This window comes from Lycium barbarum, chromosome 8 (assembly GCF_019175385.1).
Source record: "Lycium barbarum isolate Lr01 chromosome 8, ASM1917538v2, whole genome shotgun sequence".
NCBI lineage: Eukaryota > Viridiplantae > Streptophyta > Magnoliopsida > Solanales > Solanaceae > Lycium > Lycium barbarum.
In genome coordinates, this window is record NC_083344.1 from 14,908,019 (window position 1) to 14,929,565 (window position 21,547).

At 34.6% G+C, this 21,547-nt stretch overlaps 1 protein-coding gene across 1 annotated transcript; it reads right to left on the reverse strand.

Annotated features, from left to right (window-relative positions):
- Positions 1–351: 351 nt before the first annotated feature.
- LOC132605014 (uncharacterized) lies at positions 352–13,646 on the reverse strand. Its single transcript, XM_060318341.1, has 15 exons — positions 13,535–13,646; positions 11,872–12,004; positions 11,640–11,751; positions 11,441–11,548; positions 8,839–8,943; positions 8,506–8,589; positions 8,301–8,416; positions 7,662–7,763; positions 7,431–7,544; positions 7,009–7,065; positions 6,349–6,415; positions 6,178–6,231; positions 5,904–5,978; positions 1,012–1,047; positions 352–696 (listed from the first exon to the last, which is right to left on the reverse strand). The coding sequence occupies exons 2-15, from the start codon at positions 11,889–11,891 to the stop codon at positions 598–600; spliced, it is 1,149 nt and encodes a 382-aa protein (XP_060174324.1). The 5' UTR covers positions 11,892–12,004; positions 13,535–13,646; the 3' UTR covers positions 352–597.
- Positions 13,647–21,547: the final 7,901 nt, after the last annotated feature.

Sequence of the window (21,547 nt, forward strand, 5' to 3'; positions counted from 1 at the left end):
AAATTGAAAGGTGGTCAATAGGTCAGTTTCAACAACATTTTTAAGAAGAAAATTGATATTTTGAGTAAGGAGCCCTCTGATTTTTGGATCAGGGAAGGGTGGACTTTCAAACCCAAATTTAAGGTATGTAAATCCCATCGAATTTTATCCGCGAAATCATGAGATTTAGAAGGCATGAATAGGGAAATTAGTAGATATGTTTGATGATAAAAGTCTAGTAACCGAAAGAGTTACCAACTTAACCCAAAGCATCACTAGCTTGCACTCTGACGGAGTCCCATAAGGCAGTGTTCCTAATAGCTGTGCAAACGCCATTCAACACTGGTTCTGCAGCCCCTCCAAAATGAAATTTAGTTGAAATGGATAGCAAAGTGCAAATCTTTGACAAAATCTTAAATACTATCATCTATGTACAATAGACGCCTCTAATATCTGAATGTTTAGTATTCACTAGTTGCAGATCATATGGCTACTCTACTAGAACTAGAAAAAAAGAACTTAATTAAGTAAAAAAATGTGGTAAAAAGAATTAGACATCCAATTCCAAAAAAAGCATGAAAAAAGGGGAAAAGTAACATTCAAGCAGTTGGAGGAGTGTTATACTCTACTCTTTCCATGCTGGACAAAATAAGATTCATCAGCATTGGCTAAACGATCTTGGAACATAGCCCACTCATTTGTACACCTCTCTCTTACCTACATTAAAGAATTTCATTCACTTTAGCCTACAATAACCAAGAAAAGAAAAAAGGGTACTCCTACGGATGCCTTTTATCTTTATTTTAGCCGGAGATTTGTTTTCAACTCCACGTTTATTACTCCAAAAACGCATATATATAGTCATTAATTAATCATTTATAGAAGAGATAAGGGTAAAATTAGACAAATACGATTAACGTTATCAAAATAATGAGTGTGCCAATTAACTTTAAACGACATATGGAAAAGACGGGAGGGAGTATGATATATAGTTGCCAATATAAATTTCAGGAAATGCATGGACATGCTTACCCCTTCCCAAGGAGCTTTCCCATTCTCAGTCTCACCCTGTGATCCAAAAGAAGCAAAGGACATGACCAAGAATTAATGATTAAAGAATAACTCAAGCAGGATATATCTGTAATCAAGTAATATATGAGCTAGTTTGGTAACTGATTAAAAAGAATGAGCTAGTTTGGTACCCCATACAAAGAAGGATGATATTGTTATAATAACACAAATAATTCTCTGGATCTTTGTGGTCATAGTCAGAGGTGGATCCAGAATTTGTAGTTTATGGGTTCATACTGCGACATCAAATTAATAATATGCAATAATTAATGGGTTCATAGTCAAACATTTAGTCGATTTCTTATTATATATCCAGGGTATGAGCAAAAGCTACTGTGTTCCAGTGAACCTGTAAGCCGTACTCTACATCCGCCACTGGTCATATTGGGAAGAAGCAGCTTTTTCTCTTCTCCTCCAGAAGAGAAATTAATACAAGATCAGGTCATCTTTGCCCGAGTTCAACAAAAGGAAAACAAAAATGTCAGGTCTTCCTCTTGATATTCTTTAGATGATGCTTTAAGTGATCGTTCACAACTTGTACAATTATCAAATAAAAACAAGAAAAAAATCATAGGATAAGATTCTTGGCTTGGAATGGTATTAGTCTGGATACAACAAAATTATTCTATTATATCAAATAAGTACATTCGATCTATTAAGTACCTTGTGTTTGAACTTTGAAATGAGAAATTCTATGGCTCACCCGTGTCTACAGATGCTTTTTATTGTAAGAATGAAGATAAATGAAAGGAGAGGAATAGGAGATAAGGATTTTTTACTATGCACAAAATTTTAGCAGGGAGACAAAGGGAGGAATAAGGATGAAACACATGCTCTTTCCATCAAAAAGTGGGTAGAATCAGAGGGAAGGACACCACATCTGATGAAACATTTTGTAACCATAAGAAAAACTCATTTCTTTGTTTTTCTCCTAATGATTCCAAACAATAATAACATTCTCCCTTTTTCGTCCTTCCTCTTTTCTCCCCTTTTTGCTGTCGTCGCACGGTCTTCTTTCCTATCTCTCGATCAAAAACATCCATTGAGGGTGTGTTTGGTAAGAAGGAAATGCTTTCCTAGAAAATAGGTTGTTTTCTTACTTACTTTCTCATGTTTGGTTGGTCAACTGTGTAGAGAAATATAGCAGAAGAAAAAGTAAATTGAAGAGACCTTCTGCTAGCCTAAGATCGTTAACTGAGATCGGAAGATTCAACTAAAGAAGAGGAAGCTTTGGAAAGAAGAACTTTGTAATGGAAGAAGACTCTCTTGAATTGGCTTCAATTGAGTTTTGTATGGGTTGATTACAAATGCCTAATGTCACCCGTATTTATACTTGTTTAGGGATGCTTTTAGATATTATTCTAGATACATCCAAAAGAAAAATCTAGTTACTCTTATCTCCTACCACTATTCTAGACTATCATGATATTATTCTAGATACAAAAGGATCTAGATAATTCTATCCTCAACTATAAATATCTAAGTGTCTAGAATTTCTAGACATTTCCTAAGTATATATATCAAAGATATTACAATATAACTTTCTAGAAACTCTTCTAAATATCTATCATATTTTTCCTTCCAAAAAATTAACTTTAATTTACTTGTCGTGGAAGAACTCAGACGAAGCTTTTGAGCATGCCATGGTGAAGATATCAACAATATTTTCTCAACACTTCTTCCTTCTTCAAATGATGATGTTTTTCCGCTAATAATTGGGCCTCCAAAGAAACATGAATACGTCTTGATAAAATTTTCATCTCTGTTATGGCCAGACTTGACAATATTTCTTTTTGGCCTTTGCGAACCACGTGAATCATCTTCATGCTGAGTTTCACATTCTTGAGTTTCCAGACTCCCCCTTTCTCTTAGCTCCTTAACAATTGTGTTATCTGGAGAAGCACCTGAGTCGGTGACGATCTGACCATTAATTTCCTGCGAAGACTCAACACTACTGTAGGATCCATCACCAGATTCCCTTTTCAGCTCCTCAATGAACTGTTTGTCAGCTTCAGAGCATCCGAGAACCATATTATCTGTCTCTCCATATGAAATTGAGCCTTCAAGGTCAACCTCTTCATTTATTTGACCGTCAGCTTCTCTAGCTGCTTCTAGTATTTGATCTGAGCTAGTGATTGACTCTGATATGGCAGATGATTGGCCAGAGACTTCAACTTCCACTACAACTCCCTCAATGCTTTCTCCGGAATGGTCACCATTGTCATATATAGTTTCAGAAACTTCATGCTCAGGATCTACTTCAACATCCTCCACGTCCAGACTTTTATTACCAATTTCAGGATCTGCTTCGTTGATTTCCTCGATAGCAGCTACCACGTCACTAGTCTGAACGTCTTTGGAATCTTCTTGCTTTTTGTTGATGACACTAATGCCTTCCTTCTCCACGTGATGGACCGTATTATCTCTTGAATTCATGATCCAGTCTCTTTCAAAATTGAAGGAAGCCAGGGCATCTACTACTCGAGCCTCACCTACGAAGCACCTTCCCCAGTCCTCTTCTTCTTCAGCAGCTTTCTCAACTTGAGCCATGTTGCTCTCTTTTGTTCGACAATATCTTTTTATGTGTCCTATTTTACCACACCTGTAACACTTCAGAGTCTTCTTATAGTTATTAGTAGACTCTCCCTCCTTTTCTGGCGAGCTGGAAACACTTTGAAATCGGGAGTGTGGCATATCTGTGAATGTTTTTCCTTTGAAGTTCCTCTTGTCGGCTACAAGAGCATTTCCTTCCCCTTCTTTAAAACGTACACTAGCCATCTGTTTGGCTAGTAGCTCCTGTGATGACAATAAATTCTCAAACTCCTCCAAGGATGGTAGTTGAGCCCATCCTTGAATTGATGTAACAAAAGGAATATATTCTGGCTTCAAACCACGAATGATAATTCTTCTCATTCGTGCTTCAGAGATAGCCTCGTCGGGGTTTAATAAAGAGATCTCTGAACATAAATTCTTAATCTTCAAAAAGTACTCAGCAATAGATAGATTACCTTGAGTGGTGTTCGCCAATTCATTCTCCAATATCTGTAGTCGGGCTTCATCTTTCTTGTTGAACAGTCGATCGAGGGTCCTCTATATCTGATGAGCTGATTTGCACCTAATAATATGATCAAACAAGTTGTGAGAAATAGACCTCTTTAGGATGAACTCCGCTTTCGCATTAATCTGCTTCCACTTCTTGTATGCGCTGCTATTTTCCGGTCCGTCAATAGGAGGACTTGTGTAACTACCATTTACAACATCCCACAAATCCTCTCCCACAAGGTCTGACTCCATACATGTCTTCCATACATTGTAATTGGACTGATTCAACAACTCCATCCCCAGTCCATTAACACGCCGCTCAAATCCATTTAGAGAAACCAGTTGAATCTACCACAAACCCGATCTTGAAATAAAATCCAGAAGCCAACTTGTGGCTATGGCTCTGATACCATGTAGAGAAATATAGCAGAAGAAAAAGTAAATCGAGGAGACCTTCTGCTAGCCCAAGATCGTTAACTGAGATCGGAAGATTCAACTAAAGAAGAGGAAGCTTTGGAAAGGAGAACTTTGTAGTGGAAGAAGACTCTCTTGACTTGGCTTCAATTGAGTTACAATTGAGTTTTGTATGGGTTGATTACAAATGCCTAATGTCACCCGTATTTATACTTGTCTAGGGATGCTTCTAAATATTATTCTAGATACATCCAAAAGAAAAATCTAATTACTCTTATCTCTTACCACTATTCTAGACTATCATGATATTATTCTAGATACAAAAAGATCTAGATAATTCTATCCTCAACTATAAATATCTAAGTGTCTAGAATTTCTAGACATTTCCTAAGTATATATATCAAAGATATTACAATATAACTTTCTAGAAACTCTTCTAAATATCTATCATATTTTTCCTTCCAAAAAATTAACTTTAATTTTTCACAAATTGAAAAACATTTTCCGGCAAATAAATCAAATGAAGTCATGTCCTGTACCATCCTATCATGCCCTTGATGGCAGGGTTGCATTGCCAGCGCGCTCTAGTTGAAATATTTTAAGTTTGAAAAACACAGGGTGTCTAGCGCTTCCCATCTTTTATCCAGAAAATGACTTCCCTTCGGTCAATAGGGAAGTCATTTTGCACTAATTAAAAAAAAATATTTTCCTTAAGAAAGCATTTTTCTCAAGAATTTAGTGCGACCAAACATGAGAAAATTAAAAAACATTTTCCTTCGTACCAAATGCACTATAAGTTTTGGTGGTATTACACAACACTTGCCGTAACACTAGTCCTCATGCGTTCCACTGCTACAACTAACAAAAAGTTTGATCATTATTATCTCAAGCACTTGGGAAATTCCAGGTGATTGCTTTCAATATTTACATATTTTAGGATCAGGTGGCTGGCAGAAGAAATCACATCGGAGTATGAAATTGGTGGGCCAAGTAGGCAAATCCGTCGTCATTCATGGATTTGAGTTCTCATAAGATGGGTAAGATTCAGAAACTTCAGGGTACTGGGATGCGAGTGGTTTCTTAAAAACATTAGGAAGATTATTGACAAACCAGCTAGTCTTGGCATGCCAGTAAGAAATACTTCATTCTGGAGGGAAAGGAACAGGAGAGCCTTTGAAAGGATAGAAAACTCTTTGTAGAAAATAAGGGGACGTTCTTGTTTTTGGCGAATTTTTGGTGCAACCATGAATTTCAAGTTAGCAGTAATGACTAGGTGAGATTGGTTGACAATTCTGTACTTTTAGATATACATTTCTATAATGGGATTTTCCCAACATAACAATAATTAGTAGTACTTTATAAGTAATGTAGCTTTCTGGCAATGAACATTGACTGACCTGATTCCCAAGAGAAGGAACAAATTGATGTTCAATCCACTGCGAGTCAACAACGCCAATTTTTTCATGAGCAGGCTGCACAAACCATGCAAAAAATAAATTTAAGACTTTGATTCCAACATATCTCGAATAAGTCTAAGTGAGACGATGATTTTCCAAGTTCCCTATTGTAGCTAGTTTATCAGTGGTGCAGCTCTCCTTTTACCACAGCAGTCTTTTTCCACCATTCCAATACAATTAAAAAATTTATCTAGAGGAACTAGGAAATAATAACCTCTACACATCTTCTCAATGCGAAATCCAATCCCCATCCGTGCACCAAATCATTCTATAATCAAATCAAGTACAAATATTAGTATAAATAGCGTATGAAATAGTAGAAGACACTCATGATTAGGGCAATTTCATCTTGAATGGATTATAAGGACTAATGAGTAATAACTACCTGAATCATATGCCAAACACATCGCCATGCTTCTCGAGAGAACACAGGAGCCATTATTTCGACAAAGCTGAACAAGAAATTAGATCGAATGTACTATAAATCCTATAAAGAATATAGAAGGCTCATTGAGACTACTGCTTCAGTTTGATCAAGATACTCAAGCTTTGGTTTGGAGTCAATATGGCTAAACAGATGGTCTCTTCTAAACATGTGTGAATTCACTCAGAAAAAAGAAATACTCCCTCTGTTCCAGTTTATGTGGCGGTCTCTGAGTAAGCAGGGAGCTTAATAAAGAAAGAAAGACTTTTGAAACTTGTGATCTAAAATAAGTCAGATATTTGTGTAGCTATAAATCATATCATTAAGGGTAAAATGAGAAGTTTAAAGTTCAATTGTTACTAAATATATAAAAGTGTTATTCTTTCTGGGACCGACTAAAAAGGAAATTATGCCACATAAAATTGGCGTAGAGGGATTGGCAAAGTTCAATAAGGGGTGAACAAGCTAACTGTTTCTAAACATTACTGTGCATACTTGTGGAGGTAGGGGGGTTTAACTCATACCAAATTTGTAGATGAGTAAGAGAGACATATAGAGCGGAGAAAACGTGTGTATATATATATATATATATATATATATGGAGAGAGAGAGAGAGAGTACGCTGCACAAGGAGGCAAGCGTGGATTACTGCACCAGCCTGGTCTCTCATCAGTATTCCTGTTAATAAATCCGCACAAAAATTTTAGGGGTTTTTTCTTTTTGGCCTGTCGGCAGAAATTAATTATGGCGCTAGCCAAAATATACAAAACATATACACTGATTATGTATATCATATGTATACGTACGTATATTATATGTACATCTATGTATACAATATGTGTATTGTATGTATATCTATACTTAAAGAACAAATACATTTGCTAGCTATTTTGTAAATTAGATTATCAAAAGGTATTGGACTGCAATTATCTCAAAAGATTTACACGTGGATGAATATAAGCTAATTTATACAGATTTCCATCCCAATTAAGTGAAAATAAGGTAAATTTGAGACGGAGGAAGGACCAATGGAATGGACTTACTTGTGAACTTCTCTATCATCCCTCCTCTTAGTCATCTGCCAAGTCAGTCCACTATTTGGTTCAAGACCAGGCTGAGAAATCTCAAGACCATGTCGTTTAATTAGTCTGATATACCTGGCATACTCACGCGGCCAAGATTAGTCTGAAACAACACATATATACGAGAAAACACGGATACTTTCACTTTTGAAAATGAGAAACCAACTAAAACATCCAGGGAATAGCACTTACTTCTCTCCATTGAAGTTCTCAACTCCAAGATCTTCATCCCATATAAATACGTAATCATAGGCAGCTACTACATCAGGATGTAGAAATCTCTTTGCATACCACCTAATAAAGGCAAGAGAAAGACCAATATTAGACTAATAGCCCGTTTGGCCAAGCTTTTGAGAAGTCAAAGGTGCTTATTTTTCTCAACAAGTGCTTATTTTAGAAAGTTGATGTGTTTGGCCAAGCTTTTAGAGAAAAATAGAAGCAAAAACTGTTTTTCAGAAGCTAAAAGAATAGTTTTTCCTCAAAAGCACTTTTCAAACATTGACCAAGCACAAAATACTGCTTTCATATTGTCAAAAGTGTTTTTCAAATTGATTTGCCAAACACAAACTTTTACTCTCCAAAAACTTTTTCGGAAATTACTTTTCAAAATAAGTTGATTTTAGAAGCTTAGCCAAACAAGCTATAATCTATATGAACACGAGCTATTATCAGCTTAGTGTGGGACAAAATAAATGGAACCAAATATGCTAGTTAAAAGAGGCTGCTGCTTGAATAGAACAAAGTTCTCTCAATACATTATTCTTTGTTTGTTGCATCAGATAGATAAAGACTTAGAAATCCCAAAACTGATAGGTAAATTTAGGGTCTTACCATTTAGTCTGCTTCCTAACACTGATGTGAACTGCCCTCTTGGACCACTCAAACTCATCCCACTCACTCGTTCGACCGTCATAATGAAAAAGCAAAATTTGAAAATCTTCTGAAAACTAATTAAGACATAGGAAATAAGACTACATGGAATGCATTGTTAAGTAAAAGGGCTAAAGTAGTAATGATATGGCTTCATTGTTGTTACCTTTTTAACAGCTGCATCAATGTTGTCCTTTTGGTTCCAACCAACAGTAAATGTCACCAAGTACTTTGGTTTCTTTCTCAGATCCTTATAATTTCACAAAATTTGTAAGATAAATGCACCTAAATAAAACAACAGGAAGCAAAGCACAAAAATAAATGTGGGAAATTTTATGACAACCCACATGCTTGTACACTTTCTGTGGAAGTATTCATTTTTTGTTTCATAAGTGTCAATCGCAGGTATCATACACTAAACAATGAGCAGACAATCCTTTTCATTTATTTTTATTTTTATTAGACTTAACAAATGATTATTAATATATCTGTGTCATACCTGACTTGGTTCACCCCACAACCTTCTCAAGTAAAAATCTGATTCAGGGACCACAATCCTTGGTGGTAATGTCTCTGCACCACGAGGATTTGTCGGAACATATATCTAGAAAATGAAACGGATTAACAGTTTAGAGATACTCTGATATCAAGTTTATCATGGCAGTCAAAAGATATCTCAATCTCCTTACATCTGCAAAATAATCATGTAATCAACAAGTGTATCCTTAAGTTTCTCTTATTTCTCCAAGCATCTTCCGATTTGTATTTCTACTTCATACATAAATATGTTAAGAGTTTTTTACGTTCATATAACATTGCTAGTTTCACAATCATTCTATAGAACTTGGCTTTGCTAGTATTTTCTTGATATAGCACTCCTTCATTAGTTCATTTCAACCATCTTTCTTTACCCCAATATTTTACATCTTCATAAGTCATGCAATTTTCTTGAAAAACAAATCTAGATATTTGAAAGGTTTGAATTTATCCACCATAATCCAGCTAATATCATATCACCTTCATTGTTTTATGAGGCTAAACTTACAATGCATGTAATCTGTCTACTTACTTTTATCCTAAATTCTAACTCGCTTCAGTGTTCTTCATAGTTCCGATTTTTACTTGACTCACCAACTAGTTTCATTAATTTAAATAATGTTATCTGCAAATAGCATGCACCATGGAACCACATTTTGTTTATTATTGGTTAGCTCATCTATGACTAAAGAAAAGTAAGTACGAGTGAGAGCCCAGTACGAGTGAGAGCCCCAATTGGTGGAAAAATCCATATCATAACTCCTAGGCAGCTCCAAGGAGTAAACCTACTACTATAGGGAACTCTGTGTTTCCTTCAACGTTGTGATCGCTTCTTCATACATATATTTTATGGAATTTATAAATTCGTTTACTTTATCATATGATTATCTACTTCAATGAGTTGTTGAGAACTTTCTTCCTCTTTTTATAAATTATATCAATCTTTTTTACCGAAATATAACCTCCTTCACTATTTACTAGACATGAACTCAAATTGATTCTCTATCACACCTTGTAATGTCTCCACATTTATACGGCTTATGATATTAAACAGCGGTGGCTCCCATAGCTTTTAATATATCCTTCTTCTTATATGTCGACACCAAGATAATTTTCTTCACTAATTTGACATATTTCCACTCCTTACTATAACATTAAAACGATTCATTAGTCATACTACCCTAAACTCCCTAATGAACTTTTTAACCTCTATATCGATATCATCTAGACCGCAGGAAAATGGAGACTGAATAACTATAATAAACTCAACTTTTCAGATCCATCAGCTGCCATAAAAGCAGGCTTTAACCATTTAAAATGCTCACAACTAGTTCTCTTACAATTTTTTTTTACAATGAAGAATTCGCTTGCATATATGTCTGTGAACATTGAAACTATTGCAGTAAAGGAAGTTACAACAGATGAGAACATCCAAAAGCCATTGGCACGGTTCTTCACCCGTCAGTCAAGTAAAAGCTGAAAGAAGATAATATCAAATCCTATACGAAAATTACACTACAAAATTGATTGGGCTCTGATAATGGGAATGTTTCTCGTTTTTTATTTGCCCACTACTCAAGCTGAGATAGGCAAGGAAAGTCTTCTCTAGGAAGTAGTTTCCGATCTGCAACTTTTATATGATGCCAATTATTTTCAACCTCCAAACTAATCATGTTGAAAATAAAAGTTATGTGAAACCACTGGTTCTCTCAGGAACTTCAAGAAAAAGATTAATCCAGACAGGGCATAATTTAACTGCTATGTTAAGACCTTATTGGTAAGCATATGAATACTCAACAGTAGATAAATTTGTTATTTTTAACATTGTTGAGGATAAGTTCTATAATAAACTTTTGCAGCACCCCTAACATCACATCTTTTCTTTAGAATAATTAATCCAGAAAGGTTTGATTCACCTACCCTTACATTCATTTTACCAAGATCTGTCTCAAAACTTACCAACTTTGATCACAGACAACAAACTATAATTACAAAACATGAGCAGAATGGCCTAACTGAAAACAGCCAATTTGCAAAACACAAAAAAATTTAGTGACCCAAGAAAATATATCTGTGCGTCTTCTAGGCACGAGAACAGCACAAAATACAACATTTTGTCTAGACACCAGATAAGGACATTCTGCAAATGCAGGAAATAACGACTTCCATTATATTTAAAACAGAAGAATATGGATGAAAACGAAAAGGTACTAAAGCCGATAATTTTCAAAAATATATATGTTTATCAACATAATGTTAGACATACATTTTTTTTTCTTTTCAAAATTTTATTTTGCAGAACAAAGGACATACACTTAAGAAGTAGTAACAGCACAATCGACCCATTTGTCTTTCTGATTTTGTTCATTTGGAGTTTAAAAGTGTTCAATATTCAACACCATAAGGTAGAAAGTTGCAGATTCAAAGATTTTTGCATGATTTTACTGGCCAAATTAACACCATTTGCTTGTTACTGGAGTAACAAGACTCGATCAGATGATTATACAAGTAAATCAATAAGTGGAGCTGAAGGTAAGAATAGAGTATGCAACTGAAATGAATACCCGTGGAGTTACAAGATTCTCTGGAAAAAAGCGTTCAATAGAAGGTCTACGATGGTCATCACCAAAGGCTACATCAAGAGAAGATATAAGATTTGAAGGTAACGTAATCTGCAAAAGACACCAATTTTTTTTTTTACAATGAATGATAAAATTTCTTAATCAATATCTGAGCAGATACGGAAAGATTGGGCAACCTTACCTTTGTTAAAGAAACATATGGAGATGAAATGCCAATAAAATATCCAAGAACCATTCCCATCATTGTCGTTATAACAAGTCTGGCTCTATCGTTGGATCTTCTAAAAGCCCCACTGAATCAGAATAGAGAAACAAAACAAGGTAATACTAAGATAGATTCATCGACCTCAAGCTTGATTTCAGAACCAAAATTCATAGTGAGATTGACTCCCGTATAAGTATTGTCCACAAACCTGCGGTACAAGGTTCCCATTGTGATAAAAGTTTCTCAATCCAAAGGTTACCACTAACCATAAACAAATTCCTTGAGCATCCTCAGCATCCTCCACTTTCTTCACGTCTTCACCCAATCTTTATCTCCACATACTATCAATAGAGCAAAGTCAAGGCGATAAATCCACGTAGGCAATGCCAACTAGTTGAGATTAATGTTTACACTATGTCCCAGCTTTGTTAAGAGTCTTTTTAGTGTTGTTTAGAGATTTGTACGTTGGCAAAAAAATATAGAGAACGTCTAGTGTTACAGAATCTAAATTATTGAGTATTAAAATGAGAAAAGTCTAAATATTATGTTTCGCAATCCAATTCACTGAAGAAGGCCTCCATGAGAAACCATTAAACAATTCTTAAGCTCCATTAGAGAAAATTTCGGGAAGAAAGAAGAAAGAAAGTCTTATCGCTAGGTGAGCCAAACTTTCTAAGATTCAAATTTCAAAATGACGTGAAATTAAAATGTGAGCCAAGCAGAATATTTAACCACAAGTTACAATATTGGATCATCCAAATCAACTAATTCTACTTCTCAATCCGAAATTAGTTGAAGTCGGCTATATGAATCATTTTGCTCTATTTGGGCTCATTTCATGTCAACTCAAGAATCTTTTAAGACTAGAGCTCTCTAAATTTCACACTTCTCCTACATTACTGTACAAGTTTCTACCCATACTAAAGAGACTTCTATCGAACACCAGATATAATGTAACTTCAATTTAGGATTTTCGTCCTAATTTCTACACAAACAGATAAAAAAATATTACTACATGCTGTCCATATTATTTGTATTTTAGTATTTTTGCTCCCCCTTAAGAAGAACATTTACTAGGCGTATAGATATAAATTTGATCGAAACTTGAAAAAAAGAGTTTTTGAAGTCGAAGTTGAAAAATGGTATTTGAAAATTGAAGTTGTGTTTGGATATTACTGATTTTCAAATTTGAAAAACTCATCTTCAAAAACTAAACTAATGTATAATAAATAATGTTTTAAATTTTCTTTTTGACAAAAATGAAAAGAAAATGTCAGATAGCCTTATTCATTAAACCATTTGTCTAAAGTAATACCCTTCATCTCTCTTAAACATCTCCCTTGATTGACACTCCACTAATTGAAGCAATAAGGATTAATTTGGTAAACAAAGTAACATATATGCTTCTTGTTTTTCCAAATTCCCAAAAAGTAATTGAACAAATTCATTTGCCAAAACAACTATCTTTTGGGATCAGAGAAAAATTCAAGTCAGAAAATTTGAAAAATAATCAGAAAAAAACCCTCTACTCTAAATTCCAAGAAAATGATTAATTATACAGTATCTTGAACATCTACACTGGTCGGATTCAATTTTAAAATTGATTGTTCAAACATGCTTTTATTTTAAAAAAGACGGTAAATCTTGACAATCATAGTCATTCTTTGATAAATGACCACTATGAGTCAGACTCAACATAATCTGATCAATCCTATGTTCTGAGAAAACCATAATTGAATTGAATATCATTTAAAAAACTGGTAAAATATAACAACGTGAAACGTAGAAAGCATGCAAAACTAGGTAGGTAAAAAAGATTGCAATTCCAACAATAGATGAATTAAGAAAGCTTAGACTGTTGATAAACTTACAGTTTTTCACTGAATGTTTTCAGATGAGATCGGTATATTATAGACAATTGGTCTTTTGAAATGTTAAACCTTTGGAACTAAAACTACGTAAATTTCTTGCCATCATGGAACTTACATGCCACATAAATATCATGGAAAATACATTCAAACCCCCCTAAACAATTCACTATTTTGCTAATTTCATACTTAAACTATAGGGTGAACACGTTTCCCCCTACACTATAATATCCCGCATTTAAAACCCCTATGAAGGGATCTAAATTAATAATTGCTTTTCACGTGTCATACACGTGTCAACTTATGTCACGTCGCATGTTGTCCAATACTAAAACCCTCGAAACTTGCATTACTAGGAAAAAACAATTGTCGATGGATAAATTTAATTAGTAGTTAAACAATAGAATTCATTGCTAATTCTATTTAGCGATGGATTAGCAATATCTTTCTATTGAACTGTCCGCTTTGTGTTTAACTTTAAGACCTCATTTGTTCCCAAAAGCTCTACGCCCAGAAGGAGGGTCAATCAGATCCCAGCTTCTCATGAACTCTAATTTTTCGTTCATTGCTTTCATCCACTCATATTTTCCGAGCTTGCCAAAGCCTCAGTCATAGAATTATGCTCATCCAATTCTGTGGGGGAAACCAAGAAAACATAATCCTCAAACTAATAAGATCTTTTAGGTATACCTTTTCTAGTACTCTTACACAATTGAAGTTCAGATTCCTTAAGAGCCCCTTTGGAAAGCCACCAGAGAATTGGAATTGGGTGTAATTACACAATTTGACATTTTTGTTTCGGCGGGTAATTACCAAGTTAGAGGAGAATTAGGTATAATTGGGAGGGTGTGATTATACTCTTCAAGGAGAATTAGGTGTAATTACACCATGTAATTTATTTTTTATTTCTATTTTTTTTTTAACTTTTTAAATTGATTTTTTTTAAAATCTTTCATTTCCTTTCGTCCCTTTTTCTGACCTTTACTTCTTGTGATATGTAATTGCTCGTACTTTTTTTTTATTTCTTATTTGTTTTTCTTTATTTTCTTCATTTAGCTTAATTGCATTATTATAGTTTTTGAAACTACATCTCCTAATATTAGAAAAAAACAGTCGTTAACAAACTTTGCATATAATGAGTGATGTCTTTAAAGTATAATTTCATTGTTGAATGAGGTTACATACTTATGTTTTCCTTTTCTTTTGAATTAAATTTACTTAAGTTATGTTGGAACTTATTTTATGTTATGTTGAAATTAGACATAGGAGCATTATGTTAAAAAGAATTGAATTTTGAATTTATGTTATATTTTGGGTTCCAATTTATTTATTTTAGTAGTATTGATTTGTTATTTCACATTGTATGTCGTTCATTCTTCAATTAGAATTGATAGATTATTTGTTAGTCAAACATTTGAATAATGTTATGAAATTATATTCATAAATATTAATTTTTTTCTCAAACATGTCCATGATATTCTTACAAGATGTATGCTTTTAGTTTTTATAGTTAATTAAATTAAAATATTATTATATATGAAAAATATATATCCATTTTATTTTACAATCTTAGTTACAAATATATGATAATATATTTTCAAGAAACAATATGTATCTTAATTTCTAATTTAGTATCATTTATAATGACACATATTTGTCAAATGTTAACTTTTAATTTTGATGATTACATTTTATTTTTAAAATTTAATCAAACTGTGTAATTACACTTGTGCAACCAAACAGTATGGTTATAATTACATTGTAATTACATTATGACAAATAAACAGGCCATCGTAATTACTAGGCTGTGTAATTACACCGATTCCAATTACCAGGTGGCTTTCTCAACAGACCCTAAAGGATTTTGGGATTAAAAACTCTCACTTGTTTTAGGAACCGATCCTTGATCTATTTGATTATTAAACATGTCTAAAGACATAATCTAATCATCTGAATTCAACAGTTCAGAAAAATGCTTTCCTTCCTTTATTTCACCCTTTTTTGAAAGATTATTTTCTAGAAATATGACATCTCGTGATTCAATTTTAATAATACTTCCATCCTCCAATTCACCAAAGAATACATATCCTTTGGAGTGTTCTGAGTATCTTATAAAGATATGTTTCTTTCCTTTTGGACGTAGTTTTCCGAACATGCAAAATGATCTTTTACATATGCAACGTAACCCTATGATCGTAGATCATTCATATTTGGGTTATGACTAGTCCATAGCTCATAAGGAACGGAAAAATTGATATAGAATGCACTTTATTCAATATGTAGGCTACAGTCAATAACACATCTCCCAAGAAGGAGATAGGTAAATTTGCCTGTTCCATCATGGACCTTGTCATGTCCAGTAGTATTCTATTACTCATTTCTGCTATATCATTTTGTTGAGATGTGTAAGGAATAGTTTACCATCTGGTAATGCCTTTTTCATTATACAATTTTTCAAAATATCTTGATAGAAATTCATGGCCTCTATTAGTTCTTAAGGTATTTATTATCACGTCCCAAATTGAGGAACGTGTGGGCACCTATCTTTTCCCCACCTGGTAGGCAAACCCATCCATTAGCCAACATTCGAATAACAATAAAGTAACCCAACCAACACAAATATCTAATAGGTCTGACATAAATAAGTAAAAAGAGTGCAAAAGTAATACATAATCCCAAAATCTGGTCTAGGCCGTACAAGAGCCACTACATAATTAAAAAGCGGGTAAGACAAGTAAAATGAGAGGAGTTATCTGGGTTGTGGATCTAGCCATGTACTCACCCTATATGCTCGTAAGCGATGCCTCGGGAGTCAGTCTCGAGGAGAAGAAGTCGATCCAGCCACGTACTCTGCACTCATAAAAGAATGCAACAAGGTAGAATCAGTACAACAACATGTACTGAATAGACATCATAGGCCAGCAACAATTAGCTAACATATATATAAGTAAGAGATGGAAAGATAGACATGCTCACAAACAAGTACGACCAACACTGTCCAAGATTGAAATCACAATCACAAAATACCAAGTCTGAATGTCACCACAAGTACGGAATACCAAGTCCAAATACCTCCACAAGTACAGATCACCAAGCCCGAATCACCACAAATATAAGTCCAAATCCAACAATTCGAATATGTAATATGATGCAATGCAATGATACACACACGCTACAGGTGGAATACCTCCACGCCTTGATAGTAATGACCCATGGGGGACTTGCGAAGTCCATGTACCTGCTGTGGCACACTGCCCGATCCATTATCTGTTGTGGAATGTGCAACCTGGTCCAATATATGTTGCGGAACGTGCAACCCGGTCTAATATATGTGTTGCGGTGCGCAACCCGATCCCAATATTTAAGTATGAATGCATGCATGATATCAATGTCAACAAGAGTATATCAATGCCAAATCGTGCCACACATGGACACATCTCACAATAACAGTCTCAGTATCAATTCCTTCCTCTTTACAAGACAGTACTCAACAAATGGGAGATACGGTTTCACAATCATGATAAAACAACTAATCATCAAGTCTAGTATCACACACGTGGCAACAATTCAATTGATCAGAACACGGCACCAAGCCACAATCAATAACAGTACCAACCTAAGTTATCCATCCCAACTTCATACCCAAAGGCGTAACATGCTTTCTCTAACAATCACTAACTCTACATATGCTTCGCTAACCCAAGTCTAACCATAAGGTAAACCGTCACTACAAAAAAAAAAAAACTGGTTTTAGCGACACAATTAATTCCGTCTCTAGGTAGCGACGGATTACCTACGGAATTACAGTTTTGTCGCCAAAAAAATGAAAAAAGAAATGATATCTAAATTAACAACGGAATAGCGACGGATTTTTAAATCTGTCGCTATATTTTGGCTCGAAAATTACGCGCCCTCATTTTAGCTACTAAAATTACGACAAACTATGGGCGGCAAAATTTATTAGAGATTAGCGACTTATGTAGCGACGGATTATTTCCGTCGTTAAGTAATATGTATGTTTCACCATATTTTAACATCAGTTGCTACAGATAATTCCGTCGTTACCTTTTAAAATGGTAAAATTTCAATTTAATTTTTAGCGACAGAATTAATCAGTCGGTAAATAAAATTTAGTTTTATTTTTTATCAACGAAATAAAATGAAATAGACTCAAAACCCACTAATACCTCAAACCCACCAGAACTTTCTCTTCAAACCCACTGACTTCAAAGTATTTTTCTCTTTCTCTTGAAAATATACTGTTGCTCTTCAAGCCCACCAGAAAATTCGCCGCCGTTCTCATACTCTCACTTACCATGGTGATTTACTTTGTTTATTTTTCTCTCTATTTCTTGCTTTTCTATATCAGTTAAAAAAATTTGAATTCTCGTAAAATATCATTGATCTTCCATTTTTTCTTTGTATTTTTCGTCATGTTCAGCTCAGCTAGCCACCTTTTCTAGGGGGTAAATTATATAAACATTTTCCCATAAAGGGTAGAAACGTATAAATAAAAAAATTGAGGGTTTGGGTATCTATTTCTTCTTTTCTTTTGCTATTTTGTTCAATGCTATTTTCCTCTTTTATGACATTTAACAATGTTTATGCTGTAAAAGAACATAAATTTTGGTTTTGTTGCCACCCTGTGTCTGTCAGTGTGTTGGAAGGTGGAGAAATTTTGCACTTGTTTTATTTTTGGTTTCTTAAATATAGTTTAGTTTCTCCGTTTAGCATCGAAAATTAGTTTTCCAAGAAAATATGGGTGCAACTTCAGCAACTGCATTTTTCTCTTCAAATTCCATATCTCACTTGCTCTCCTTCTCTACTTTATGTAAACCCAAGTTAGGAATCTGAATACCCCAAGGTGTACTCTTTTTAATCAACTCCTTTATGAAAATAAGTTATAAGAGTTGTGCTCTTATGCATTCTTGAAATTATTTGGAATTTAATTGGGAAGTTAGTGTGAAAATAGTGGGGTTTTATTACTATTGGAACTACAAGCAAGAACTATTCTCAGTTGACCCCATTTATCTCAATTTACTTGTTATGTGCACATTAATCTAAATTAGAATGTAATAAACTAATAATTAACTAGTAGATGTATGTATAGCTCTTTGGAAACATATAGATAAAAAATTGAGGGTTTGGGTATCTATTTCTTCTTTTCTTTTGTTATTTTGCTCAATGCTATTTTCCTCTTTTATGACATTTAACAATGTTTATTCTGTTAAAGAACATAAATTTTTGGGAAAATACATTAAACCCCGCCCCCCCAACGTATAGCCAGATTAATTATGACGCACCCAACCTTTGCGGGCGACCTATTACCCTCCCCCCCCCCCCCCCAGTCTTAATTTTTTAGTATTTTAGTGACCTTTTTTTACTGACGTGGCAAAAAAAAAAAATTGAAGCCCAGTTGCACAGTGGAGAGTGTTGCACACTCTCCGCCACATTGGTGCCACGTTGCTGCCACGTCACTGCCACGCCACAGCTACTTTTTTTTTCATTTGATTTTTCTTTTATTAATTATAATTATTAATTATATATTATATTTACCACTGCTGTGGCGGTGTGGCGGCGACGGCGGCGGTGGTTGCTGCTGCTGCTGCTACGGTGTGGCGGCGGCGACGACGGTGGTTGCTGCTGCTGCTGCGGTGCGGCGGCGGCGGTGATTGAGGAGAAAGAAGAAGAAAGAAGAAGAAAGAGAAAAATAAATTGCATTTAATAATTGAAATGTGAAAGAGAGGGAGGGTGGGGTGGGTGAGAGGATAAAATATCTCGTTTGGACCATTTCATGGCCACTTGCCCCAAAATGGTAAAACGGAACCAACCATGTTGTTTATAACCAGCTTTTATGTGAATTTGAATTCTAACAAGTCACGTTAGTAAGCTTAATTGAAAACTCTAAAGTTTTCAATTAAAAAAAATTGAAAATGGTCCAATTCTATAAAAAAATTATGGCGAGTGAAAATGGTCCAAACGAGATATTTTATCCTCTCACCCACCCCCACCCTCCCTCTCTTTCGCATTTCAATTGTTAAATGCAATTTATTTTTCTCTTTCTTCTTCTTTCTCCTCAATCACCGCCGCCGCCGCCACACCGCAACAGCAGCAGCAACCGCCGCCGCTGCCGCCACACTGCAGCAGCAACAACAACACCGCAGCAGCAGCAGCAACCACAGCCGCCGCCGCTGCCACACCGCAGCAGCAGTGGTAAATATAATTAATAATTAATAATTAATAATTATAATTAATAAAAGAAAAATCAAATAAAAAAAAGGAAAATTGGCAGTGACGTGGCAGCAGCGTGGCACCAATGTGGCGGAGAGTGTGCAACACTCTCCACTATGCAACTGGGCTTCAATTTTTTTTTTGCCACGTCAGTCAAAAAAGGTCACTAAAATACTGAAAAATTAAGACTGGGGGGGTAATAGGTCGCCCGTAAAGGTTGGGTGCGTCATAATTAATATGGCTATACGTTGGGGGGTTTTATATTTTCCCTAAATTTTTGGTTTTCCTGGCTAAATCTCTGTTTCACTAATACTGAAGGATTTGATTTATATTCATTCTTGCAGGGTTTAGGAAAGAGTTGTACTTCATCAAATTCTTCAAAAAGCTCTCGAAAGGTTTGTTAGGATTATTGCTATTTGTTGTCACTGTTTGTTCACAAATGGAGAAGTTTTAAAGTCCTGAAATGAGTTTAACATTAAGCGAAGAACTTTGAGTTTGAGGCATGTTTAAACTTCATTTACTAAATACATGAATTACTTAATATTGTTGTGATACTTTGAGTCTTGAAATTTTGTAAACATGATCCTCCCGTGACATTATTGGTTAAGGTAAGTATTTCAAAGCACTTCTCGGTTCTGCCCTTTTTTGCCTAATGTTAGCAGGTTTAACCTCTCTAAAATGAACATAACTAAGTTTATAGCCACTTTGGGAAGTCCTAATGTGACTTGTGATTTCGTTTACCTCACCAAATGTTTGAATTAGTGAAATTTTTATATTCCTTACCATCTTGAGAAATTCTGTAAAGAGTAGATTTGCCTCGTCTTGCTTAATTGATTTCTTGAGTTTCTTCTTTCTTTAACAACCAGAAAACTAAGAGAAAAATAGCAGGTTGTTTAATTACCTTTAACTTTGGCTCATAAAGTTTGGGGCTATCCTCTGTGTCATTATTTGTTTGATTACCCTTGCTAAAATTATTTGTCATTGATGGCGCATTTTAGTGAAGTTGTTTGGTTGAGTAGGATTATAGTATCTATACTTGCTTGTTTTAATGTTGGTAATCTTTCTTGTCTTTACTACTTTTTTTTTTCCTTTGTTGATTAAGAAAGTTTTTTATTACCTCCTAATTTCATGTTCAGTATATTCCATGTTTTTTTCTACAATAGTTCCAAAATAGAAAAATGGTGAGTTCACTGTCATATTTAGCAGTATACAGCTACAAAGTTACTTGTCGTTCTTTATAGTAGTTACTTGTCACCACTACCATAAGAGGCTTTAATTTGATATTCTCTTTTAAATATGGTCTTAAACTTCATCGCCAGCACACTTTATTTTTGCAGTTAAAAAAATGGTCTTAAACTCAACTTGTTTTCCTTTGGATGGCATTCTGATTGTCTTGCTTATTTACAAAAAGTAACTAAGTTTTTTGTTTATTTTAACATTAAATAGGATCATGGATAATCTAGAGCGTGGTTGGATGTACGATAGGTTGGATGGTCGAGGGGGTATTAATTCTAGTTTCATAACTGGTGTCAATAAGTTTCTTAAGTTCTCATGTTCTCAGAGAAACCGCATGAGTGGTGACGATGTTAAATGTCCCTGTAAAAAATGTCACAATATTAAATTCATGGATGTTGAAACCGTTAAATTGCACCTTCAATCGTTTGGATTTGTTAAGAACTATTTTGTTTGGAAGTATCAAGGGGAAAAAGAAGTGACCGGTGAGATGTATACTAATTTACATGGTGGTACTCAACCTGAATTGGGATATGATAATCCATATCGCCA